This window comes from Orbicella franksi, chromosome 10 (assembly GCF_964199315.1).
Source record: "Orbicella franksi chromosome 10, jaOrbFran1.1, whole genome shotgun sequence".
Lineage (NCBI taxonomy): Eukaryota > Metazoa > Cnidaria > Anthozoa > Scleractinia > Merulinidae > Orbicella > Orbicella franksi.
The window spans coordinates 20,964,834-20,991,941 of record NC_138154.1 but is presented as its reverse complement, the minus strand read 5'-3'; the positions used below and the strand labels follow the sequence as shown (position 1 = coordinate 20,991,941).

Below are 27,108 nucleotides of genomic sequence, written 5' to 3'. Positions count from 1 at the left end.
TTCATGAAGTAAAAAATCGTCGAATTTCCGAATACCTGAAACGAATAGCTTCGTAAAGAGTACTAACTTTTGAGAACCTTCTTGATGAAACCGTGTAAACCGGAAGAATTGCTGTGAGGTCCTTATTCTTTCTTTCCCTTCTCCATTTTTCGAAACATACGTAGGAAGCATTCACATCTCCAGGATTCGCACCACTCACTTTGATTTATTTTACATGCGTCAACCTGAGAACTGATTTCAAATTAGCGCTTTTTTTCTCCGTGACTATATTCCGAGCAGATGAATGCTATTTAATTAAAATGCTATGTTTTAGTTTTTACGGAAAAGGCCGAGATCGAACACTTGGCATCTTGTTGGGATGACGCAAGCAGACAACTAACGCAAGTGTGAAACATCGTGCAGTCGCGAAAATGATTTGGTGCTTTTACTTCGACAGGAAAAAATTGTCATTCATAATTTACCAGCAGAAATGAAGAAAAATGACTGGCTTGGCAGACTCGGGGAAAATTAATCTGACGACTTTTAAGCTAAGAGTTAATCAACCTAATATTTCTTAGAGTGTTGTGCAAATGTCAGAGGTGCCCAAAAATGATCAAGGAACCCTTATGAAACTCTAAATAAAATTTGATTGTGTGTTCATAGTACTGAGAAATATTCTCGTCAGCAATGAAAAACACGTCACCGTTTTCCCATCTCCCCGATATTTTTCCTCTTGGATAATAGACGAACAACGAGTGAAAGGAGAAAGAGTGCCTAAAATAAATAGCACCCAAAGCCACAGTAATTTTAAGACGCTTATGCAAATGTTTGCATCAACACTTCGAACTCGTAAATACTGTAGTAGGCCACAAAACTACGTCGGAGAAAGGTACCTGTTCTCCACAATTCCCTTTTAGTGTTTTATATGGATTTTCGAAATAAAATACTCTTCTTCCCTGACTGATATTTGTCTTTCTTCAGTAACTCGGTTGGCTTGAGTAAATTTCTAATGGTTCATACGTTTAAGACGAAACTTCTCCCAGTAGGGTGGCAAACCTTTGTTTAATCTTCTACAATGTGTAATGCTGTAAACTACAGAGATATAGTCCTAATCATAGTATACTTTCACAGCGGGAGTGGCTAAGCCAAATGCTAAAGAAAGTCACTGAAGGTATCGCTAAAGCTCGTTATTACATTCACTCTGGTTAAATCAACACACAAAACTCATGCTAGTAAGCGCTACCCTATTTCCATTCAGCTACTTCATTTTAGCATGATGCGTTCTATCGAAAATGACCCAAAAATGAAATTGTAAGCAAGTTATTGTGTCCCGTCATGATGATGTTCATCTTTTAAACTATTTTAGGTCTTTTTTTACCATGCCACCAAAATCACAAATATATCAGACGCGAGAATTTTTAGTAACACCCGCATTCTTCAATTATCAAATCCTGGAAAGTATGCCTCTCGAAAATTCCACGCTCTTCGAAGTAATAAATGACAGAGAGCGGCCGCAGTTTGGTGGGAACACAACATCCATCGCCATCGGTTTTGATGCCCTTCTTGTTCACAAAAGCTTCGAGCAGTGAGTGAGGTGTGAACGTTTTCCCTTGTGTTACGGAGCACTTGCCTCTGCACTGGTAGGCGTTAAAGGTCTCAGGTCTAATAAATTTGGCAGACAAGCCAAGATCTGATGTGTTGACGAGCAAGTCCTCCTTTCGGCAGCCAGTAACTGCTTGTTTGGCCTTTTTTGGGGGACTGTTGCGTTTTGCTCGGTCACTTGAGGAAATTTCAGCATGGTTGTCACGGGCTAGTTAAGATGAAGAATGATCATTATTATTGAGAGATTTCAATTCCGTGTTTGTGGCTCCTGACAAAGTCTAGTACACCTATTTAATTAAGTGAAATCAGGAAGGAAAAATAACAGAAAATATCTACAATCATGTAAAATATGGTTGCACCTCCATACTTCAGCGAAGGTAATCTCACATATTTCTGACTTATTTAACACTATGGGTTAAACCAAGGTATATTTTTCTAGACTAGTTAATAAAATAAAGTTGCTTCGCCTACATTTTGCTTGATAGTGTCCAAACGAGGAGGCTTTACTAGGAGCTTTTGGTCCTTCCGTAATCAGAAAGGGGTGTGCCTTTGGATCAGTGGATTGTGATCCCGTTTTGCTTATTTCCGAGGACACAGTCTCAACTCCGTTCTCAGTCTGTTCATTTGTGATCATGGATGGGCTGGCCAAGAGAAGTTGGGAGGCGAAAAGCAAAAGGAACAGATATAGCATCTTCGTGGCGTTCTCGGCAAATTTCAGCGTCGAGTTGATCCTTCGAATACACCTAATGAACTGGTTTAAGCGTAGGTGGAGGTCCCTTGATATGGCTCGTACTCTTTGATGGCATAAGCCAATAGTATTTTATCCGCCTTTTGTTTTTGTTATTCAACGCATCGTATTTCAAAGCTGTTGTGAGTATTCGTGTTTTTCAGTATCTTTATTTTGGATATCCAACTAAAGCTACACCCGCTACTTTACTTTATCTTAAATTACCTGCACTACTTCAGGAGATGTGCTGCTCTTCCAGGAATGATCGCGCAACGAAATCATGCCTTTATCAGGTCGATATGTTGTCAGTACGCTTCCGCGATCGGCTCGTAAATGTTGTGAATTTCTACTACAGGGTTCAAGTGCAATTCTTTTTTCTTCCCGAATATTTGTGGACTCCCTTACAGTGAATTAGTTAAAGGCTACCTTATGGCTCTGTAAACGATAGATGAATTTTTCTTTGGAGGGGCTTTTGCACCGTTTTCAACTCAACTTTGCAAGTGCCTCGTGGCAATTACAACAACACGTTGTTATCTTGTACCCGCCGTGCGATTTCTCAATTAAAACAACGCACACTATAAATAGAACTTCTAGGATAAATAACGGAATTCGTTTCTTCAACAGAGTGAAAATAACATAAAGTATGACTTAAAACGACAGTTAACTTCTTATCGCCGGGGTAAGACTGAAGAAACTTTATATCTAACGAGTGTCCGATTACCCTTCTAGTAACCACATATCATGTTTTGGTTTCTTCTCTGTCGGTTAGGAGAGTAAGATCACTAATAGCCACTGCTGGAAAACATCGTTACTCTGAGTCCATTGTTAACTTTTATAGCCATATCTTACAATGAATTGAGGTCAAAGTTTCAATGACAAATGACAGTTTCACGGACCTTTTAAAGTGTGCTGAGCGTAAAGAACTGACGTCTGCTTGGAAGGTTAATTTCCAATGTGTAGATACAGGCCAAAATTGTAGGAAACGTCTGCCGGGAAATATTGCAAACTTTACCGAGCATGTGTTAGACTCCGTGTGAGATAACACTCTCGACTTTTTTTGAAATTCGACTTATTTTATGGCACTCTTCTAGAATAAATTGATTTGTTACATTTTCTGGACACTGAACATTTTCTGAATACTGAGAGTTGAAGAACAGAGTAGGCCCTTAGTGCTACCTGTCTTTGACGGAGACTCAGTTTGTTCTCATTAACGTAATATAAAAAGAGTTTTTGCAACCAGTTTAGTCAAGTTATTCGAAGTCGGTTGTTTCGAATTCCAAATTATTTCGAACTCAAAACCATCTCCCTAGGATTTGACCTTCATATACTATCTGTTATTCCAAACTACTAAATTGTTTTCCTAAAGAATTCGTAATAGCGGGGTGCAATTGTATTTTGACTTGGCCCAGCCCTTGGGTGGCGCTTGATTTTCGATGTTGAGACTCCCGAGTGTAAATAGAGCGGGATACGTAAAACTTAATCACCACAGATTATTCGTCTTTCGAGCATGCACACTGACAAACAAGAAAGCAATACGGTTGTCATTTGCAGATAGCGGCAAAATAAAAAAAATATGAAGAATGTACAACAAATAACATCGCAGCCCCATAGTATAAACAAACCTCCGGTTTTTTACACATACCTAATAGAGGGCAATGGTTATGAAACCCGAGAAAGTTCTCTTTTGGATGTTTTTGTCCTTTTGTTTTTGGCCTTGACCGTGCACAAAACACAATAGTTGTTTACTCCGTACGGAGGAACTAACCGATAGAAACGTTCTGGTTACGTAATTCATGCATAGTGTATGAGCGCAAAACAAAAGATTGTGCACGGACGGGGACCTTCCAACATGAATCTTGGCATCTTTATTTGCTCCTTTGATGTTTGCCGGGCTTCGTAACCACTTCCCTCTAAAAATTATGCTTTGGAGTATCATTTTAAAACCTTCATTAAGCGTACCATGAAAAGATAATCATTGGTGGCCGTGTTATTGTAATTTTCAGAGGCGCACCAGTATGAGCAATGACCTGTGTGGTCCGAAAGGTCTCTCCCCTCTTCAAACTATTTCCCATTTTCACAATAGACCGATTTGCTTCTTTTTAATATCAACAAACTGGCGAACTTCCCAGCTTGATATAAATCCAGTTTCGTTTGGGATTTCTTGTCACGCACACACTTAACACATCTCAGAAGACTTTTTTATTATTATTTTTTAAAACCGCGTCAATTAAAATTGATCACATCCAGTTTTGGCCAGTGTCCCCGGTGAAAACGATCCTTGTTACTTTTTGATCTAAACTTTTAACTCTGTTCGGCACTTGACAATTTTCTACCTTACTAAACCATAGTTAACAGAGGGGAATGGTTATGAAACCCGACAAAGTTCTTTGTTGAATGTTTTTGTTCTCTATTTTGGTCCTTGACCGCGCACAAACACAATAGCTGTTTAGTTTTGACTGAGAGACTAACCGATAGAAATGTTTTGGTTACGTAATTCATGCATAGTGTATGAGCCCAAAACAAAAGATTGTGCACGATCCTGGGCCTTCCAACATAAATCTTGGCGTCTTTGGTTTGCTCCTTTGATGTTTGCCGGGCTTCATAACCATTCCCCCCTTCTAACCATAACTAAACTATCTAAACATATTGAAGTCGACGTCTTACGTGGTATTATACTATAATTCTTGAAATGTGCTCGTGTTTTCGCTCAGATTTTACCAACTATCTTTTCTGTTTGATTATTTCTTTTCTCCCTTGACGAAAGGCAAGTTAAGAGCAAGCAGGTCAGGAAGTGGACAGGATTTAGTGAGGTTCTTCAGCTGTTTATGGGGTAAAAATGTATTGAATCTTTTTGTAAAGTCCCCAAACAAAACGGCACCAACTATAAAAACGATGCAAACACAGGGTTCTTAGGGTTTTGTTAATTCCTTTTTTCTAAATTTCGGTAAAAGGGATAAAACAGAAGAATGGAGTACCACGTTTTAAATTCTAGTTATTTTCTTCTGAACTTTGCTGCGCTTGGCCGATCTTGACACTAACACCGTTGATTGCAGTATCTCATGAAAGCATGCATTCTTATCACAATTTTAAACCCTTACTAAAAGCGATGGGTTGGAGGAAATATGACACTGAAACGGTTAGAACTGTGTTTGAAGATTGAGTGGGTCCTCTACTTTTGTTATAGAATTTGGTAATCATGAGGGTTTCTTCAGTACGGATGTTATAGACCCGGATCAGGAGTTAAGGTGACGTTAAAACGTAGAAGTGAACTGAACTTTTTAATAAACACCAATGTAAGAATTTCTTCTACTTTTTCCAGATATGTTAACGTTTCATTGAAGAAAATTGTTTTCAGAATAATATTGTGCATTAACCGGAATTACGATTGCCCGAACTAAATATTGACCTTCGTTGTTCTTGTTAATGCATATGGGTTATTTACAAAGCATCGGGTTAAAAAAATAACGGGGTAGCACTCTTTTGCGTGTTTATGGATTGAGAAGCATGCAGTCGAAGTGCAGAAACATGAGAGAAATGAACAAGTCCAATGACCAGCCATCTTCACTCAACGAGTGAGATGGCCTCCGCTATACACACCTTTTAAAATAAAAATATTGTTTTCCTTGCCCAGGCTGAATATTCTTATTTCACTGCTGATTTTAGGCTGAAAATATTTTTGGGAGTTTTTAGCTTAGACTACAAGTAATCAGAGATTAAAGAGTGCGTTACGTTTTGGTAGGTTTGGTATATCAAATAAGCAAAAATTATAGGAACAGAATTTTGTGCCTGAGCTGTTAGGTAAGCGTGAAATTGGCCTCCCTCCAGCAGGAGCGAAAACAAACGAATTGATCGCAAAGCACGTGCACACGAGAGGGTTTGTTCCCGTTTATACATGTATTACGTAATATTAGTTATGGCCGGTCAGTAAAAAACACGGACTGCAGTCGGTAGACCGCATTCAGTCCGCAGTCCTCGTTTTATACCTGAGTCCGTGTTTTATACCCAGTCCGTAATGCTTAGTCCACGTTTTATACCTAAGTCCGTGTTTTATACCCAGTCCGCAGTCCGCAGTCCGCAGTCCGCAGTCCGCAGTCCGCAGTCCGCAGTCCGCAGTCCGCAGTCCGCAGTCCGCAGTCCGCAGTCTATCTTTTATACTGACCGTGCAAATCGACACAAACGATGCCTGTTCGTCGGTATGCGAGACGACCTGCTTTTATTACCAAAACTAGGACAATTATTCTGTGTACGAACACGACTTTGAATCGCCTTGGCTTGGGGGAATAGTTACAGGGCATTTTCTTTCCGATACAATGAAACGGAGGAAATGTTGGTGTAACAAAGCAATCCTGTGGGAGTTCAACTCTTTTCCTATGTTAACACTTTCGTTGGGTTTATGTAACAAAATTTGTCCACAGAAGCCAGTGAAATGAAACTACACAGTTCCTCCTTTGATTTATTCAGCAGAAAGCAGCTTGGAGATGACTTTATTGGTCCCTGAAGAATTTAATTTTTTTTTTTGGGGGGGGGGAGGGGCAAATTGGTGTCCATAGAAAGATACATATACAAAAACTCATATTTTGATGGAAGCTTAAATTTATCTGGATTGCTTTTAGCAGAAAATCTAGCTGTGGGGCTGGAATAATAAATGATCTCTTTCCCAGTATGTTTAAAGAGAGACAGAGATGCACTAGGAATAAGCCATATCATTGGAAAGGTGGGATAAATTTCAAGAAGTTTCCTCATCGCCAAAACATAAAACTGTGTGAACATAGGTTAAGTTTTTCAGGGTTGAAAGTTAATTTGGCCCAAAATTCTTCAGCAACTCTATCGAGGTGTAGAAGGCACCACAACAATAGTTTGGTTGGAGCATGACATAGGTTTCGTCCGTTCTTCTTGATACGCACTACTGAGCCATGATGTTTAATCCAGATTTCGAAACCTATCGAGGCTTTATTCTGTGACTTCTTCCTAAAGAAAATCGTCTCCATGGCGGACTTATGTCTCTGTTTCTTCTACATGTATGAATTAATTACTCATGATTGCCTGTGCAAAGTGTATTACACTGTACTAATTTCTAACCATATGAAATGCGTTTCTTGTTTGAAATGGTATCACAAAATAAATATCTCGTGAAAAATCGCTCTTTTATTTTATTAAAAAACCTTACAATAAAATGTGAAATAATCTGATACTACAGCAATAAATGTACGACTGTACATTTGCTTTAATCAAGCAGTTTGTCAGATGAATTCCTAGTAGTTTTAATTGCGTATCACATCAACATTTTCAGTACTAAACGACCTAATCTTTTCATCGTAACTTTATTCTAAAATGGAGTGACAAAATTGTTGAAATTTTCGCTAAAATGCTTTTCACCGTAAACACTGCAAGCTTATTCTAAAAGATTGACTCTAAATAGTCCGCTTTTCCTTGAGATCACACGAGAATTCATATTACAATAGTGTCTATCATTACTCGGGATTTTGCTTTTGCCACAAATGGATCAAATGCGGGGACTTCTCAGTACTCACATCCACATTTTTCGACGACCATATCATCAAACTTCTTCAGTACGGTGTGTCCATTCTTTTCAAAAACGAGAGCTGATATCGGCGCCAGTTTGGTTGAGACACAGCATGCCTCGTCATTAATTTCAATGCCTTTCTTTTGCTTTAGCAAGACCATGATTGCCGAGCGATTGGGAAACTTTTTCTGCTGTGTTGACGAACATTTGCCTTTGCACTTTGCCGTCAGGTGCGATGATCTTGTCAGAAAGACCAATATCCGCGAAGCTGACGTACATGCCAACTTTTCGGCAGGTATCAACATCGTGTTCTGCCTCTACTAAATGAAATTCGACGTCTGTCCAAGGTGCCTCTAGATCTTGTGTCTTTGGATCAAGGGACTCTGATACGGTCTTGTTCACTTCCAAGAACGGCGGTTCTTCTCTGTTCTCTACTTATTTTTGCTCGATCACAAATGGAGTCACCAGGAGGAGCTGGGAGGCGAAAAGCGACAGAAACGATACAGCATCGTCATAATGCTCACGACAAGTTTCTCTGATAGCGACTACTAAGTTGATTCTTCCAATATCACAACTAGAATGCTTTATAGACAATCTTACCCTCTTTATATAGCACGGATCAGATCTTATCTTAAATAGTTTGAGCGCCAAACTAATTCTGCATATGTTAGATAATCTGATCTCAGTCGAATTTAGTTACGGGGGTTTAAGACTTGAGATAAACTATTTTTGAACTATTCCTTCCTCCAGTGGAAATTGAATGTCAAGATATGTCATGTGTTGCAGTATGTTGCACGCGACCAACCAAGCTCTCAACTTTGTTTCATTTGTGTAATTTGCCGTTCATGTAGTCTCCTCAGCCACTAGGCGCCGATGCTTGACCTGATGTTTCTTTATGTAAGTAACGTTAAAGTAAAAGTTTGTAAACAGAACTTTTGTAAGGCAACTTAATCATCATTCAATGCCCCCTCAGCGATTCATTTCTGACCATTCCTTTTTCTGGCATGACAAGAGAATGAATCTTGTTGGATCCCTAGCAGAGATGATTACATTACGGACATTCGACCTTTCAAATGGGACCAACGAAAACAATCAAACATATTAACAATGTCTTTATACTGCCAGAAAGGAAGTCATAGAAGATGAGTGAGAGAAGTTAACGGCGAGTCAGTGTTTTTCTATGGGTCTTACCAAAATGCTGCAGAAGTATTTATTTGTTTATCGCTTAATTCAAATGCTTGACGTTAGGTGTAAGAGTTTAAAACATAACGTAAGCGAAGAAGCACTATCTTTTTTTATGTTAGGATGAAAAATATCACTATTATTTTCTTCAGGTGACCTTTTCTGAACCAAAAGATAAATCTATTTGGAAAAGCGAATGGTGTGGTGAAATGTTATTCTCTCACTGTACTAATCGTCAAAATGGTGTTTGCAGCCTTTTGAAGCCGCAGGCATGTAATGCACTGATTGAATCGGAAAGGAATACGCTTAGTGCGCAGGGGCCAAACTCTCTTAGGGGGGCCTTATACTTCATGGGGCAGAAAACTGTTTCAGGCTCTTATTTCCTGCAACCCACGTTTTTTATCAAGTGTTGAAAATTGTGATGACAATCCATACTTTCACGAGATCACTGAACGGTCGTAGTGTCAAAATCGGCCAAATGCAGCAACGTTCAGAATGAAATCACTAGAATTTAAAACGGTGCATGCACTCTTTATTTTTTACAAGAATATTGTTTTTCCGACCGAAGCTGAATTTTCTTATTATTATGCCGATTTTAGGCTGAAAATATTCTTGTGATTATTCTTAGATTACTGCGTATGACATTTCTGTTTTTGAATGTATTATTTTAGTGTCTGGATGGTATTAGAATAATTTTGGAGCCAGCCCACAAGCATCAAAGCATTGAATATACGGTTGGTGCTGTTTTTGTTGCTTTTTGGCTAGTTTTGCCGTTTGGAGAAGGAAGGATTTTTACGGTTTAATTAAAAACATATAATTGTGTTGTATTTAAAATTTTCAAAATCTCAGCGTCGGGTTTATTCTTAGAATTTTCGATATTCTTGTTAAACATATTCTTAGAAAAGATATAGAGTGTGGTCCATTCGTCTGTGTTATCCCTTTTACCGAAATTTAAAAGAAAAGAATTAACAGAAACGTTAAAACGTAACTCTAAGAACCCTCTGTTGCTACTGTTTTGTTTGGGAACTTTAAGAAATTTGAGACTTTTACCCCATAAACTGCCTAATGATCCTTACCTAACCCTCTTTCAAATTTTGACAGGGTCGGTTGTGGAGGCTTTTCTCACTGTTCATCTAAGCTTGCCGTCAAACTCGCAGGAATGTTTTTACTCTTTAGTGCAGAAAGCAACAGTCCCATGTTAGAAAGGCTTACCAAGTAATTGGAGCCCATTGACCTTAGAAACAATTTCAGTAAAACAATAAGTCACTCAGGCTACCTAATTTAGATTTTTTTTTATTTGATTAGTCTCTTTATCTGCTGGGTGTTACTGCACGCGTCAAACCAAATCGCTAACTTTGCCAGCAGTTCTCTTCGTTGGCGTTGGTCACAAAGTCAAGGACAATAAATAAACTATAAGTCATGTCAATCGCCAGATGTGGATCTGTCCGGGAGGCAAACTTCGAGTAAAAAAATCTTTCCTGTACATTTGTTACCTCCCGGACAATTTCAAGAAAGCAGAAATGTATGGAAAACAACTCGTTAATTATTAAGTCATCTAATGCCTCAGAAGAGATTAAAAAAACGTAGTGGCATTTAAGAAACACGTTGACTTCTTTGCCTTTTCACCTTTTTACTCGCGAGAAAAAGTGGGTAATCCTGAGCGGGTAAGAGAGTTCCATCTTCCACGCTTGCATTGCAAATCACAGTGCAGGATTCGGTTCATCTTGCCCGCAAGCGATAGATCGCCTTTTACCAGCCTGGTCATGATTTATGTAATATAAGCGTTAGCACAGTACTATCATTTTGGTGGAAGCTGAAATTTATCTGGAGTGATCGAAACACATGACAATTTTTTTTAAATTACCTGCTTTTAGCCGAAGATCGAGCTGTGGGGCTGAAATACGGGATTATCTCTTGCATGGTTTGTTTTAGGATAGACAGAGAAATACCGGGAATAGGCCACATCTTCGCAAAGGTGGCATAAATTTAAAGAAGTCTTCTCGTCTCCTAAACATTAAACTGTGTGAACATAGGTTAAGTTTCTCAGGATAGAAATTTACTTTTGTCTGAAATTCCTTAGCAATTTTTCCGACGTGTAGAAGGTACAACAACAATAGCTTGGTTGGAGAATTTAACGTTTTAAGATGACACGACACTGAACGGCATGGTATGAGTATCGTCCTTTTTTCTTAATACGACCACAGAGCCATGATATTCAGTCCAGATTTCGAAACCGCACAGTTAGCAATTAATGAGGCTTTCCTCTGAAATTATTTTTTCAAAAGAAGACGGTCTCGTTGGCCGACTTATATCGTTTTTCTTCTATAAATTGATTGCTATTAACAATCACTGAAAGTGTATTAGTCATTTATAACCACCTAAACAAGGGGTTCCTGTGTCAAATTCACAAAAAAATATTCCGTGGCAAACCCCTCTTTTTATTTTATTAAAAGCCTTACTACGTTGCGAAATAATCTGATACTTCGGCAATAATGGCATGACTTTGCTTCGATCAAGCTATATGCCAAATGTTAAATGTCTAGTAGTGCTACTTCATCACATCAACATTTTCAGTTCAACTCATGTCATGCAAGCGTTATCCCAAAGGTAGACTGTGAAAATCGTTGAAATTTTCGCTAAAGTACTTTACACCTCTGAGCAGTGTAAACTAATTCTTAAAGGTTGACTTGAAATAAAGGAAAGCTACGAAAAAACTCCAAAATTCTTTTCCTTGAGATCACGCGAGATTTCACATTTTAATAGTGTTTATCATTTAAACTATTGTGTCCATCTTAGGATTTACTTCTGCCACAAATGGATCAAATGCGGGGACTTCTACCACATCCACATTCTTCAACGACCATGTCATCAAACTTCCTCAATACGATGTGTCCATTCCTTTCATAAACGAAAACTGATATCGGCGATAGTTTGGTTGGGACACAGCATGCCTCGTCATCACCTTCAATACCTTTCTTTTTCTCTAGCAAGGCCATAATTGCCGACCGATTGGGAAATTTTTTTCTGCTGTGTTGAGGAACACTTGCCTTTACACTGATAGGCATTGAAACCGTCAGGTGCGATGATCTCATTAGAAAGACCGAGCTCCGCGAAGCTGACGTACATGCCAACTTTTCGGCAGGTACCATGGTTTGTCCATGGTGCCTCAGTGGTCTTTGGGTCAGGGGACTCTGATATGGTCTTGTTCACTTGCAGGGACGGAGGTTCTTCTCTTTTCTCTACTTGTTCTTGTTCGATCACAAATGGAGTCACCAGGAGGAGGTGGGAGACAAAAAGCGAGAGAAACAGATATAGCATCGTCGTGATGTTCACGATAGGTTTCTCTGATGGCGACGACTAAGTTGGTTCTTTCAATGTTACAACTTAAATGCTTTATAGACAATCTTGGCCTCTTTATATAGCACGGACCAATTCTAATCCTTAATAATTTGAGTGCCAAACTAATTCTGCCTATGTCACATAATATCTCAATCGAAGTTAGTTAAGGGGGTCTAAGACAGATAAACTATTTTTGAACTATTCCTGCCTCCAGTGAATATTGAATGGCAAAATATGTCACGTGTTGAAAGATATTGCACGCGACCAAGCAAGCTCTCGACTTAGTTTCATTTGCGCAATTTGCCTTTCTTGTACTCTCTTCACCCACTAGCCGCTAACGCTTGACCTGTTTTTTCTTTATGAGAGTAACGTTAAAGTAAAAGTTTGTAAACAGAACTTTTATAAAGCAACTTCATTGAATTATCATTCTATGCCCCCTCAGCGATTCATTCCTGACTATTCCTTCTTCTGGCATGACAAGAGAATGAATCTTGTTGGATCCCTAGCAGAGATGATTACATTACGGACATTCGACCTTTCAAATGGGACCAACGAAAACAATTAAACATATTAACAATGTCTTTATATTGCCAGAAAGGAAGTCATACAAGATGAGTGACAGAAATTAACGGCGAGTCAGTGTTTTTGAATGGGTCTTACCAAAATACTGCATTGTACATGTAGATATGGGTCGATCTTTTTCCTATGACGGCGGTCCAATCATGTCATTCCGGTATAAAAGTTAGTGAAATTCATCTAAGCGGCCGTTTATTGATTTAACCGCGCCAAATCAGTCAGAGCTGAAATGTAGAAAATTACGGTATGAAGCCGGAGAAATTGTCTACATCACATGTGCGACGCCATTATGACTTGGGAAATCGAGCGTGTTTTTCCCGACTTCATCGTTTTTGCGACTTCGTAACTTGATGTTGTCTGTTTTTATATTCTTTATAATTATTTCCGAAAGCATTAATTTTTTTATTGCTTAATTCAAATGCTTGACTCAACCGTTTGCGAAAACAGTCCTTTAAATGTAAGAATTTAAAACATCAAGGTAAGCGAAGAAGCATCTTTTCTTATTTTAGGATCAAAAATATAACTGTTATTTTCTTCAGGTGACCTTTTCTGAACCCGCAAAAGATTAATTTATTTGGAAAAGCGAATGGTTATTCTCACACTGCACTAATCGTCAAAATCGTGTTTGCATCCTTTTGAAGCCGTCGGCATGTAATGTATTGATTGAATCGGACAGGATTACGCTTAGTGCGCGGGGCCCAAACTCTCTTAGGGGGCGTTAAACGTCATGGGGCAGAAAACTGTTTCAGGCTCTTATTTCCTCCAACCATGGTTTTTATGAAGCGTTGAAAATTGTGATAATTAAGAATCCATACTTTCACGAGATCATACTTCACTGCGATCACTGAACGGTTGTAGTGTCAAAATCGGCCAAATGCAGCAACGTTCAGAATGAAATCACTAGAATTTAAAACGGTGAACTCTTTGTTTTTTTACAAGAATATTGTTTTTCCGATCGAGGCTGAATATTCTTACTTTTATGCCGATTTTGGGCTAAAAATATTCTTGTGATTATTCTTAGATTACTGCGTATGACATTTCTGTTTTCGAATGTATTTAGTGTCTGGATGGTATTAGAGTCATTTTGGAGCCAGCCCACAGGCATCAAAGCATTGAATATACGGTTGGCGCTGTTTTTGTTGCTTTTTGGCTAGTTTTGCCGTTTAGAGAAGGAAGGCTTTTATACGGTTTAATTAAAAACATACAATTGTATTCTATGTAGGAATTTTCAAAATCTCAGCCTCGGGTTTGTTCTTAAAATATTCGATATTCTTGTAAAACATATTCTTATAAAAAGTAAAGAGTATACGTCATTCTTCTGTTTTATTCCTTTTACCGAAATTTAGAAAAATAAAATAATTAAAGTTAAAACTTAAATTTAAGAACCCTCTGTTGGTACTGTTAATTTTGTTTGGGAACTTTAAGAAGGTTGACATTTTAACCTCATAAACTGCTAAAGATCCTCACTTAACCCGCCTTCAAATTTTGACAGGGTCGGTTGTGAAGGCTTTTCTCACTGTTCATCTAAACTTGCCGTCAAACTCGCAGGAATGTTTTTACTCTTTAGTGCAGAAAGCAACAGTCCCATGTTAGAAAGGTTTACCAAGTAATTGAAGCCCATTGACCTTAGAAACAATTTCAGTGAAACAATAAGTCACGCAGGCTACCTAATTTAGATTTTTTTATATTTGATTAGTCTCTTTATCTGCTGGGTGTTACTGCACGTGCCAAACCAAATCGCTAACTTTGCCAGCAGTTCTCTTCGTTGGCGTTGGTTAGAAAGTCAAGGCCAATAAATAAACTATAAGTCATGTCAATCGCCAGATGTGGATCTGTCCGGGAGGCAAACGTCGAGTAAAAAAATTTTCCCTCTACATTTGTTACCTCCCGGACAATTTCAAGAAGGCAGAAATGTATGGAAAACAACTCGTTAATTATTAAGTCATCTAATGCCTCAGAAGAGATTAAAAAAAAAAAACGTAATGGTATTGAAGAAACACGTTGACTTCTTTGCCTTTTCACCTTTTTACTCGCGAGAAAAAGTGGGTAATCCCGAGCGGGTAAGAGAGTTCCATCTTCCACGCTTGCATTGCAAATCACAGTGCAGGATTCGGTTCATCTTGCCCGCAAGCGATAGCTCACCTTTTACCAACCTGGTCATGATTTATGTAATATAAGCATTAGCACAGTACTATCATTTTGGTGGAAGCTGAAATTTATCTGGAGTGATCGAAATACATGACAATTTCTTTTTACCACCTGCTCAGTTTTAGCCGAAAATCGAGCTGTGGGGCTGAAATACTGGATTATCTTTTGCATGGTTTGTTTTAGGAGAGGGTTCCCAATAGGTTTGGCGGGATGCGGGATTTAGCTTTTTTTCGCCGTGATATTTGGGATTTGAGCTGAAAACAGGGGCGGGAAGCGGGAATTACAATTACGAGCGGGAGCGGGATTTCGAGTTTTTATGGGGTTGGATGCGGGATTTGCAAGGGGAACAGAGCGGGATACGGGATTTCAATTCTTACGTGATCTCATAAATTGTTATTGACCAGCGCAAAAACCACAAGCTGGCAGAAACGAACCGTATAGCTGTGTCAGGTTTCAAGTAATGAATAGCAACCGCTCTGTACCCTGTCAGGTTCTGTCAAACGTATTGTCCATTTCCGACATTTTCGACGCTTGCGTCTGTAACCTTGACCTTCCGATCCTTTCTAGTTTTTCTGGTCTTTCAACCTTTTCCAAAGCGCTTGGCTTGTTTTGGCCAGGATGGCCACGGCGGATGGCGGTGATAGTGATTTACCGAATGAAGTATGCGACATTACGAATTGCGTCACCATATATTAGACCATATTTAATACGAAAAGGATGTGCGAGCAGGAATGCCTTCATTCGGAAAGAAAAGTTCTGAGCCCAGATTTCAAGTGAAGTGAAGACGCTGAAAGGTTTGAAAGAAACTGTCAAGTGTGTTTACGGGCCATCTCTTGAATATGGGAATGAAATATCTTTTTCTTTCACTGATACGTGGACAAAAGGGAACAAAACAGTAAACCGTTTACAGAAAGAAACATTATAATCATTTGTGCTTACTTATCTGCTACCCATAGAATTCTTTTGTGATCTTCTATGCAATATCTTGTTTTAAAAGGTTTATGTCAATAATTAAATAAATTATTAATTTAAAAAATTAATAATTAACGCAGAAACATCCTTGGAAAGCAGGCGGGATCGGGATTTCCAGGCCAAAAAGGGCGGGACGGTGGGATTAACAGGAAAAAATGGGCGGGATAGCGGGATCTGAGAACCCTATTGTGGACCCTCTTAGGATAGACAGAGTTATACCGGGAATAGGCCACATCTTCGCAAAGGTGGCATAAATTTAAAGAAGTTTTCTCGTCTCCAAAACATTAAACTGCGTGAACATAGGTCAAGTTTCTCAGGATAGAAATTTACTCTTGTCTGAAATTCCTTAGCAATTTTTCCTACCTGGGATCCCGTGGAGATGTAGAACTTTTAGTCCTACATCTCCACGGGATATCCAGTGGCTTACAACATTCCAGTGTAATCATATCCCTGTCGGTGATCGACGCGTCAAGTTTTGCACGAATGTGTCGTAATCCTAAAGTGTGTAATTATATTTACTGTAGCACAATTCCATGGTGTCAGAAAGATACAAAACATTTCGGGGATTCGGGAAATCGCGCGACTGACGTGAAGAATTTGGCTTAAAAGAAAAAATAACGTTGAAACAGTGTGTTTTCTAGGTTGGGGCGCAACCGCCAGTTTTTAAAAAACTTAGACGCTTTGATACATTTCTTACTCTTGTAAAGCTACGGAGCACGTATAGATGAAACGTTTTCGCTAATCTCAGTTATCACTGTCAATCAGTAAGCGAAATGACTATGCCCGGCAGCCCAGAAATACCCGAGAGTCAGAAATGTTCTCAGATTTTCCACGGAAAGCCTGATTCAAACCTGTTTAGGGTATTCTCTGTATACTAGTACATGTTTGTTGCTTAGCGATTCCAAAAATAATCTGAATTTCTAGTAGTCGAATTCGAAGATCGTGTGCACCGACACTTTGAAAATCAGTTAATGTTGTGGGCAGTCAGGAAATTATCTCAAAGCTCTCAAGAGCGATAGAAATGTCGAGTATATAATCTAATTGTTAACGAGAAATGCCAAGCGATTCTGGAAACAGCACGACGGAAAAATCACTATCACGATTCTGTTACATATTCCGAAGCACTCAGCAACTGTATTGCATGGACTTCAGCCTGGGTGAACCAGAAAAGGATATGTAACATGTTCCTACAATGTCACGCACGACGGATAAATAACTAGGACAATTTTGTTACATATCCCGAAGCACTCAGCAACTGTATTGCATGGACTTCAGCCTGGATGAACCAGAAAGGATATGTAACATGTTCCTATAATGTTACGCACGACGGAAAAATCACTATCACGATTTTGTTACATATCCCGAAGCACTCAGCAACTGTATTGCACAGACTTTAGCCTGGGTGAACCAGAAAAGGATATGTAACATGTTCCTATAATGTCACGCACGGCGGAAAAATGACGATTTTGTTGCTGTTTTTGTTTCCTATAGCGTCACGCATTACTAAAAAATAATGTGGTTTTTGTAAAATATCCTGTAGCACTCGGTAACGTAGAAATACTGCGAGGACGTCTGCGTGGGCAAAACAGAGCGGATTTATAATATGTGGCTATATGGTCATTTTACTATATATCTGGATTCGTCTTTCAGAAAACCGGTGTACCATGGACTTCAGTCTAGGGTCTAACCCACGAATGAAAATAGTGATTTAACATTTTAGTAGCTATCTAGTCCCCATACAATCTAAAAGCATGACAATGCGTGTAAGTTATGACATAAATAACATATTAATCGGAAGACTTAACTTGGTGCGATTGGCTTGTTGAGTTTTGAAGCCGTTGTCTTGATTCGATGCTCTAGGAGGTTGGTCACGGGCAGCGCAAGCTGAAGACACTTTCTGGGTCTCTCCGTCGTTCTTGGGTGAATGAATTCATGTATAAATCAATCGTGGCTGGCGGCTTCGTTTGGTTTTCAACAACTGTTTTATGGTTTAAGCGAAAACCAATCCAAATGAATAGTCAGGGCAGCTCCTTTGTTTCCCTTCCCGTGAAAAGAAAACCCACGCGCCTTCTTTAACTCCTCGAGGCAAATTCGATTGGAAACTGGCTCAATTTCGCACAAATGCGTCAGAGGGACACCATATCTTCTAACTCAGAGGCAAATCTCGTTTGCTGTCTGTTTTCAACGACCGATGACGGGTTCATTCGAAGTCGAAGTCTTTTTTATATATGACCGCGCAATATTCCCGCGTTATGAAAATTTACAATAAAATATCAATTATGTGGCCAGATCATATCTGAAAATAACCAGGTTACTTTTGTACACAATTACCCTCACTGAAAGCAATTATCGCTAACCACAATAGAACCGCAAAAGTCTCGCGATGACAGCAACCTAACAGATAAATGACGTCACCCCATAGCAACCGGACCTGGTGAATTTTTGAGCTTCCGGTTAGCTCTGGCTCGTGATGACAATAACAATAGCTTGGTTGGAGAATTTAACGTTTTAAGATGACACGACACTGAGCGTAAGAATGGCATGGCGTGGATATCGTCCTTTTTTCTTAATACGACCACAGAGCCATGATATTCAATCCAGATTTCGAAACCGCACAGTTAGCAATTAATGAGGCTTTCCTCTGGAATTATTTTTTCAAAAGAAGACGGTCTCGTTGGCCGACTTATATCGTTTTTCTTCTATATGATTGATTGCTATTAGCAATCACTGAAAGTGTATTAGTCATTTATAACCACCTAAAACAGGGCTTCCTGTGTGAAATTCACAAAAAATATTCCGTGGCAAACCCCTCTTATATTTGATTAAAAGCCTTACTACATTGTGAAATAATCTGATACTACGGCAATAATAGCATGACTTTGCTTCGATCAAGCTATGCCAAATGTTAAATGTCTAGTAGTGTTACTTCATCACATCAACATTTTCAGCTCGAATCATTTCATGCAAACGTTATCCCAAAAGTAGACTGTGAAATTGTTGAAATTTTGGCAAAAGTACTTTACACTCTGGGCAGTGTAAACTAATTCTTAAAGGTTGACTTGAAATAAAGGAAAGTTACAAAAAAACTCTAAGATTCTTTTCCTTGAGATTACACGAGATTTCACATTTTAATAGTGTTTATCATTTAAACTAATATCTCCATCTTAGGATTTACTACTGCCACAAATGGATCAAATCCGGGGACTTCTACTCACATCCACATTCTTCAACGACCATGTCATCAAACTTCCTCAGTACGATGTGTCCATTTCTTTCATAAACGATAACTGATATCGGCGATAGTTTGGTTGGGACACAGCATGCCTCGTCATCAATTTCAATGCCTTTCTTTTTCTCTAGCAAGCCCATGAGTGCCGAGCGATTGGGAAACTTTTTCTGCTGTGTTAAGGAACACTTGCCTTTACACTGATAGGCATTGAAACCGTCAGGTGCGATGATCTCATTAGAAAGACCGAGCTCCGCGAAGCTGACGTACATGCCAACTTTTCGGCAGGTACCAAAATCGTGTTCAGCCTCTTCTAAAGGAAATTCGACGTCTGTCCATGGTGCCTCAGTGGTCTTTGGGTCAGGGGACTCTGATATGGTCTTGCTCACTTCCAAGGACGGAGGTTCTTCTCTGTTCTCAACTTGTTCTTGCTCGATCACAAATGGAGTCACCAGGAGGAGCTGGGAGACAAAAAGCGACAGAAACAGATACAGCATCGTCGTGATGTTCACGATAGGTTTCTCTGATGGCGACGACTAAGTTGATTCTTCCAATATCACAACTTAAATGCTTTATAGACAATCTTACCCTCTTTATATAGCACTGATCAGATCTTATCTTAAATAGTTTGAGCGCCAAGCTAATTCTGCATATGTTAGATAATCTGATCTCAATCGAATTTAGTTAGGGGGGTCTAAGACTTGAGATAAACTATTTTTGAACTATTCCTGCCTCCAGTGAAAATTGAATGGCAAAATATGTCCTGTGTTGAAATATATTGCACGCGACCAAGCAAGCTCTCAACTTTGTTTCATTCGTGTAATTTGCCGTTCATGTAGTCTCCCCACCCACTAGCCGCCATTGCTTGACCTGATGTTTCTTTATGTAAGTAACGTTAAAGAAAAAGTTTGTAAACAGAACTTTTATAAAGCAACTTATAATTATCATTCTATGCCCCCTCGGCGATTCATTCCGGACTATTCCTTCTTCTGACATGACAAGTGAATGAATCTTCTTGGATCCCTAACAGAGATGATTACATTACGCACATTCAACCTTTGAAATGGGACCAACGAAAACAATCAAACATGTCAACAATGTCTTTATACTGCCAGAAAGGAAGTCATACAAGATGAGTGAGAGAAGTTAACGGCGAGTCAGTGTTTTTGTATGGGTCTTTCCAAAATACTGCAGCGTACATGTAGATATGGGTCGATCTTTTTCCTATCAGAAGCAGTCCAGTCATGTCATTCCGGTATTAAAGTTAATGAAATTCATCTAAGTGGCCGTTTATTGATTTAACCGCGCCAAATCAATCAGAGCTGAAATGTAGAAAATTACGGTATGAAGCCGGAGAAATTGTCTACATCACATGTGCGACGCCATTATGACTTGGGAAATCGAGCGTGTTTTTCCCGACTTCATCGTTTTTGCGACTTCGTAACTTGATGTTGTCTGTTTTTATATTCTTTATAATTATTGCCGAAAGTATTTATTTGTTTATTCCTTAATTCAAATGCTTGACTCAACCGTTTGCGAAAACAGTCCTTTAAATGTAAGAATTTAAAACATCAAGGTAAGCGAAGAAGCATCTTTTCTTATTTTAGGATCAAAAATATAACTGTTATTTTCTTCAGGTGACCTTTTCTGAACCCGCAAAAGATAAATATATTTGGAAAAGCGAATGGTTAGATAAAATGTTATTCTCACACTGTACTAATCGTCAAAATCGTGTTTGCATCCTTTTGAAGCCGTCGGCATGTAATGTATTGATTGAATCGGACAGGATTACGCTTAGTGCGCGGGGCCCAAACTCTCTTGGGGGGCCTTATACGTCATGGGGCAGAAAACTGTTTCAGGCTCTTATTTCCTCCAACCGATGGTTTTTATGAAGCGTTGAAAATTGTGATAATTAAGAATCCATCACGAGATCATACTTCACTGCGATCACTGAACGGTCGTAGTGTCAAAATCGGCCAAATGCAGCAACGTTCAGTATGAAATCACTAGAATTTAAAACGGTGCACTCTTTGTTTTTTATAAGAATATTGTTTTTCCGATCGAGGCTGAGTATTTTTACTGTTATGCCGATTTTGGGCTAAAAATATTCTTGTGATTATTCTTAGACGAATACTACGTATGACATTTCTGTTTTCGAATGTATTTAGTGTCTGGATGGTATTAGAGTAACTTTAGAGCCTGAAGGCATCAAAGCATCGAATATACGGTTGGTGCTGTTTTTGTTGCTTTTTGGCTAGTTTTGCCGTTTAGAGAAGGAAGGATTTTATACGGTTTAATTAAAAACATATAATTGTATTCTATTTAGAAATTTTCAAAATCTCAGTCTCTGGTTTATTCTTAAAATATTCGATATTCTTGTAAAACATATTCTTATAAAAAATAAAGAGTATACACTATTCTTCTGTTTTATTCCTTTTACCGAAATTTAGGGGAAAAAAAAGAATTAACAAAAACTTTAAAACTTAACTTTGAGAACCCTCTCTTGGTACTGTTTTGTTTGGGAACTTTAAGAAATTTGACATTTTAACCTCATAAACTGCTTAAGATTCTCACTTAGCCCGCCTTCAAATTTTGACAGGGTCGGTTGTGGAGGCTTTTCTCTCTGTTCATCTAAACTTGCCGTCAAACTCGCGGGAATGTTTTTACTCTTTAGTGCAGAAGGCAACAGTCCCATGTCAGAAAGGTTTACCAAGTAATTGAAGCCCATTGACCTTAGAAACCTTTTTAGTGAAACAATAAGTCACTCAGGCTACCTAATTTAGATTTTTTTATTTGATTAGTCTCTTTATCTGTTGCACCTGCCAAACCAAATCGCTAACTTTGCCAGCAGTTCTCTCCGTTTGTAAGTTTCATTTCATATTTGCTACATGAAGTAGTCATTACCGCTGACCAAGAATATGTAGGTAGTTTTTTATTTTCTCGCTGTGTGAGCGTACGGATTTCTAGGTTTGTACTGCAATCATAGGAATGTAGGCACAATAACTTGTAAGTATGGCTTTCGCTTGGTTCTTTTGCTCGTATTTCTATATTGTAGACAAAGTTGAAAGCTAGCGTATCGTTTTCTTGTTGCAGCGAATCTTTCAGACCTTTCAAATGTTCAGATGTTTCAGTTGCATAAATTAAATGTGTGTTAACCTGAATGAATACGAGTTATTGGCCTGGCCCAGCGTAGTTGGCCGCTACATCGTTGGCGTTGGTCAGAAAGTCAAGGACAATAAATAAACTAAGTCATGTCAATCGTCAGATGTGGATCTGTCCGGGAGGCAAATGTCGAGTAAAAAAATCTTTCCCCTACATTTGTTACCTCCTGGACAATTTCAAGAAGGCAGAAATGAATGGAAAACAACTCGTTAATTTTAAGTCATCCAATGCCTCAGAAGAAATTAAAAATCGTAATGGTATTTAAGAAACACGTTGACCTCTTTGCCATCACAATGTCTCCCGAACTAAGAACTGCATTAACATACAACTGAATGTCGATGAGGGTTTTATCTTACAGATGTTTTAGACTTTGGCTGATTATTACTTGAGGTGACGTTAAAACGTAGAAGTAAAAAGTTTTTAATGAAGACCAGTTTAAGAATTTTTTTCTGACGTTTTTGCAGATATTTTAATGCTTCTTTCAATAAGATTGTGTTCAAAATAATACTATGCATTAACCGGAGTCAGGATTGGCCGAAGTTAATACACATTCGTTGTTGTTCTTGCCTGAGTAGTAAAATCAATATAGAATATTGACGAAACCTTGGGTTAAAATGACGTAACACTCTTTTGTAGGTGATTATGGACTGAGAAGCAGTGGAGGTCCAGAAACACGAGAGAAAAAAAAAATGAACGAGTCCAATATCCAGCCATCTTCACTCAGTGACTGATGTTGCTTTTGTGGGATTTTGGACTTCTCCTCGCCCTATCGAAAAATTTTGTTATTGTATCTGTTTTTTATATAGCTGTTTTACATGGTGTAGCAAATTAATAAATAAATAATTGGTTCTGATGAGGAGGAACTTGGTCGATTAAGGATTAATAATGTGGCACAAGAAACACTCTTTTACTCGCGTGAAAAAGCGGGTAAAACCGAGCGGGCAAGATAGTTCCACCCGCCCGTTTGGATTGCAAATCACAGTGCACTGAGTTGGTTCATCTTACCCGCAAGCGATGGATTGCCTTCTCCAGCCTGGGCACGATTTATGTAAGCAAACGCACAGTGCTATCATTTTGGTTGAAGTTGAAATTTATCTGGATTGATCGAAAGACACGACAATTGTTTATGCTTCATATTTTAGCAGAAAATCGAGCTGTGGGGCTGAAATAACACATTATCTCTCGCACGTTTTGTTTAAAGATAGACAGAGGTGTACAGGAATAAGTGAAATCATTGGAAAGGTGGCATAAATTTAAAGAAGTTTCCACATCTTCAAACCATAAAACTGGGTGAACATAGGTTAAGTTTCTCAGGATTGACTCGGATGGAGGAAAAACTCATGGTAAACATCACAGAAGTCATGTGTCTGTCTCTCTTGCAACTACATGTATAAATTGATTGCTATTGCTAATGCAAAGTTTGTCACACTTAAGTTATTTCTAACCACATGAAATGCGTTTCGTGTGCGAAGTATTATCACAAAAGCATATCTCGTGGTAAATCCCTCTTTTATTTTATTTTATCAAAAAGCCTTACTACAGTGTTAAATATTCTGATACTACAGGATTAAATGCACGACTATACGTTTGCTTCTATCAAGCTTTGTCAGATGAATTTCCAGTAGTTTTACGTATCACATATACATTTTCAGTACCAATTAATCGACCTAATAATTTTATCGAAACGTTGTTTGAAAAATTGACTAAAAACTCGTTCAAATTTTCGCTAAAATATTTTTCACCGTGAACACTGCAAGCTAATTCTTAAAGATTGACTCCAAATAAGAGAAAGTTACAAAAAACGCCAAGAGTCCGCTTTTCCTTGAGATGACATGAAAATCCATATCATAATAGTGTCTATCATTGCTTGGGATTTTACTTTTGCCACAAATTGATTAAACGTGGGAACTTTTACTCACATCCACATTCTTCGACGACAATGTCATCAAACTTTTTCAGTACGATGTGTCCATTCTTTTCTAAAGCCAGGGCTGATATCGGCGCCATTTTGGTTGGGACACAGCATGCTTCGTCATCAATTTCAGTGCCTTTCTTTTTCTCTAGCAAGGCCATGATTGCCGAGCGATTGGGAAACTTCTTCCGTTGTGTTGAGGAACATTTGCCTTTGCACTGAAAGGCATCGAAGCCCCAAGGTGTGATTCGATGTGATGATCTCATCAGAAAGAGCAAGCTCCGCGAAGCTGACGTACATGCCAACTTTTCGGCAGCTATCAACATCGTGTTCAGCCTCTACTAAAGGAAATTTGACGTTTGTCCATGGTGCCTCAGTGGTCTTTGGGTCAGGGGACTCTGATATTGTCTTGTTCACTTCCAAGAACGGAGGTTCTTTTCTGTTCTCTACTTGTTCTTTCTCGATCACAAATGGAGTCACCAGGAGGAGCTGGACGCGAAAAGCGACAGAAGCAGATACAGCATCGTCATGATGTTCACGACAAGTTTCTCTGATGGCAACGACTAAGTTGATTCTTCCAATATCACAACTAAACTGCTTTAAAAACAATCGTGCTCTCTTTATATAACACGGACCCTTTCTAATCCGTAATAATTTGAGAGCCAAACTAACTGTGCATATGTTAAATAATCTGATCTCAATCGAATTTAGTTACGGGGCTCTAAAACAGATAAAAACAGATAAACTATTCCTCCCTCCAGTGGGAATTGAATGTCAAAATATGTCACGTGCTGAAATATATTGCACGCGACCAAGCAAGCTCTCAACTTTGTTTCATTTGTGAAATTTGCCTTTCATGTAGTCTCTTCACCCACTAGCCGCTGACGCTTGACTTGTTTCTTTATGAGGGTAACGTTAAAGTAAAAGTTTGTAAACAGAACTTTTGTAAGGCAACTTAATCATCATTCTATGCCCCCTCAGCGATTCATTTCTGACCATTCCTTTTTCTGGCATGACAAGAGAATGAATCTTGTTGGATCCCTAGCAGAGATGATTACATTACGGACATTCGACCTTTCAAATGGGACCAACGAAAACAATCAAACATATTAACAATGTCTTTATGCTGCCAGAAAAGAAGTCATACAAGATGAGTGACAGAAGTTAACGGCGAGTTAGTGTTAACCAAAATACTGCAGTGTAGAAATGAGTTGATCTTTTTCCTATGAAGCAGGCTAATCACCTTATTCCGGTATAAAAGTTAATGAAATTCATCTAAGCAGCCGTTTATTGGTTTTAACCTTCCCAAATCAGCCATAGCTGAAGAGTCGGTAGAAAATTGCGATGTGAAGTCGGCATTAAATGTGTGAAGCCTTCATGACGTGGGAAATCGAGCATATTTTTCCTGACTTCATCGTTTTTGCGACTTCATATCTTGTCTTTGTTTATATGAGCTACTATTTTTGCCCAAAGTACATGCTTGATTCAACGGTTTGCTAAACAGTCCTTTAAATATAAGAGTTTTAAAAAATCAACTTGAGCGAAGAAGCATCTTTTCTTATCTTAGCATCAAAAATATCGGTGTTATTTTGTTCAGGTGACCTATTGTTAACGAAAAGATTAATTTATTTGGAAAAGCGAATGGCGAGGTGAAATGTTATTCTCTTACTGTACTAATCGTCAAAATGGTTCTGTCAGCAAGTAAAATCTTAGTATTCCGGTTCCGATGGTTTGCCCCGGAAGGTCGCCAGAATACATGTAGTTTTGGTTAACGTAACAATTTTGATCTCTAGTTAGGTTTATTTCACCATTGAATGAAGTTTTTATAGCAAGCTTATTCTCGGTGGGGATTGGAAAGTCACGTTGGAAGCCATGGACAAAGGTGGCGGTATTCCATCCTGTTGACAGTAAAGAATCCAAATGGGAGGTTTTACGCTTACGAATTCAACGCAGTTAAAATGAAATCAAGATTTGATTTAATACCTGCTTATCGCAAAATTGTTGGGTCACCTTGTCCCTGTGGCTGATATCAAGATTTCTATCGTTCCTGATCACAGAGCAGTCAGGTTGGGTGTGAAAATGCCCAAAATTAGCGCAAAGAAAAACGATAGGTGGGCAACCCATTGGGTCAACAGTCGGCACTCGAAGCTGCATAAATTCCACAAAGATGGTATCGCTGAAATTGCCCCACGACAGTCGTTGATAGCTCTTCTTTCTATTTGCTGCTTCTATGATTCCAAGATTTATCGTAAACCTAGAACTCGAAAACGAACGTCTCTCGGGTGATTGAGATAAATCATTGAACCTCAGGAGGAGTAAATATGTTGATTTGCTGCAACTGTCGATAAAAATACCCCAGAAGGTAAATTTAGTGTTGAAGAATATCGTCAGATAGGGAAGACGGTTTTAATCACTGAGTTTTGTGTTCAGTTCTTTGACCTTCTTGCGTCAGACTAGCTTGGGTGCAAGTCTTATTGCAGCTTATTTCCACGAGAAATTGCCTATATCTCAGAGAAGAGTAGTTGTTACACTGATCCTGAAAGACGACTCCAATCTCACTGGCACCCAATCACTTTATCAAACGTAGGTTACAAGATTGCTCCATAACGTCAAGAATTAAAAGTCCTCCCTTTTTAAATTTTCTTATAATAAAGTCAGCGTTGTAGTTGTTGTTTTTTAAAAACAAGTACAACTCTGACTTTATTAGACGAAACATTTACCGAGCTACTGAAGCTGACGCTACGAACAGGAACCCAACA

At 38.7% G+C, this 27,108-nt stretch overlaps 2 protein-coding genes and 3 pseudogenes across 3 annotated transcripts; all 5 read right to left on the bottom strand.

Annotated features, from left to right (window-relative positions):
• Positions 1-971: 971 nt before the first annotated feature.
• On the bottom strand, positions 972-2,623 carry LOC145501284 (growth/differentiation factor 2-like). Its single transcript, XM_081480772.1, has 2 exons — positions 2,053-2,623; positions 972-1,789 (listed from the first exon to the last, which is right to left on the bottom strand). The coding sequence occupies exons 1-2, from the start codon at positions 2,270-2,272 to the stop codon at positions 1,398-1,400; spliced, it is 612 nt and encodes a 203-aa protein (XP_081336898.1). The 5' UTR covers positions 2,273-2,623; the 3' UTR covers positions 972-1,397.
• Positions 2,624-7,828: 5,205 nt separating this feature from the next.
• Positions 7,829-20,230, bottom strand: LOC145501738 (derriere protein-like; annotated as a pseudogene). The gene is made up of 2 exons (XR_014051260.1): positions 20,192-20,230; positions 7,829-8,764 (listed from the first exon to the last, which is right to left on the bottom strand). The product of XR_014051260.1 is annotated as a derriere protein-like (transcript).
• On the bottom strand, positions 11,834-12,403 carry LOC145499445 (growth/differentiation factor 3-like; annotated as a pseudogene).
• LOC145499709 (derriere protein-like) lies at positions 19,257-19,772 on the bottom strand. Its single transcript, XM_081479235.1, has one exon. It carries the CDS (start codon positions 19,770-19,772, stop codon positions 19,257-19,259), a length of 516 nt encoding a protein of 171 aa, XP_081335361.1.
• Positions 20,231-24,348: 4,118 nt separating the features above from the next.
• On the bottom strand, positions 24,349-25,027 carry LOC145499401 (bone morphogenetic protein 2-A-like; annotated as a pseudogene).
• Between the last annotated feature and the right edge of the window lie 2,081 nt (positions 25,028-27,108).

Excerpts from the sequence above, each read along its gene's own strand:
- LOC145501284 (XM_081480772.1), bottom strand. The coding sequence starts at position 2,272 with ATGCTATATCTGTTCCTTTTGCTTTTCGCCTCCCAACTTCTCTTGGCC. Across the intron at positions 1,790-2,052 it reads TGGACACTATCAAGCAAAAT|CCCGTGACAACCATGCTGAA; the intron begins GTAGGCGAAGCA and ends CATCTTAACTAG.
- LOC145499709 (XM_081479235.1), bottom strand. The coding sequence starts at position 19,772 with ATGCTGTATCTGTTTCTGTCGCTTTTTGTCTCCCAGCTCCTCCTGGTG.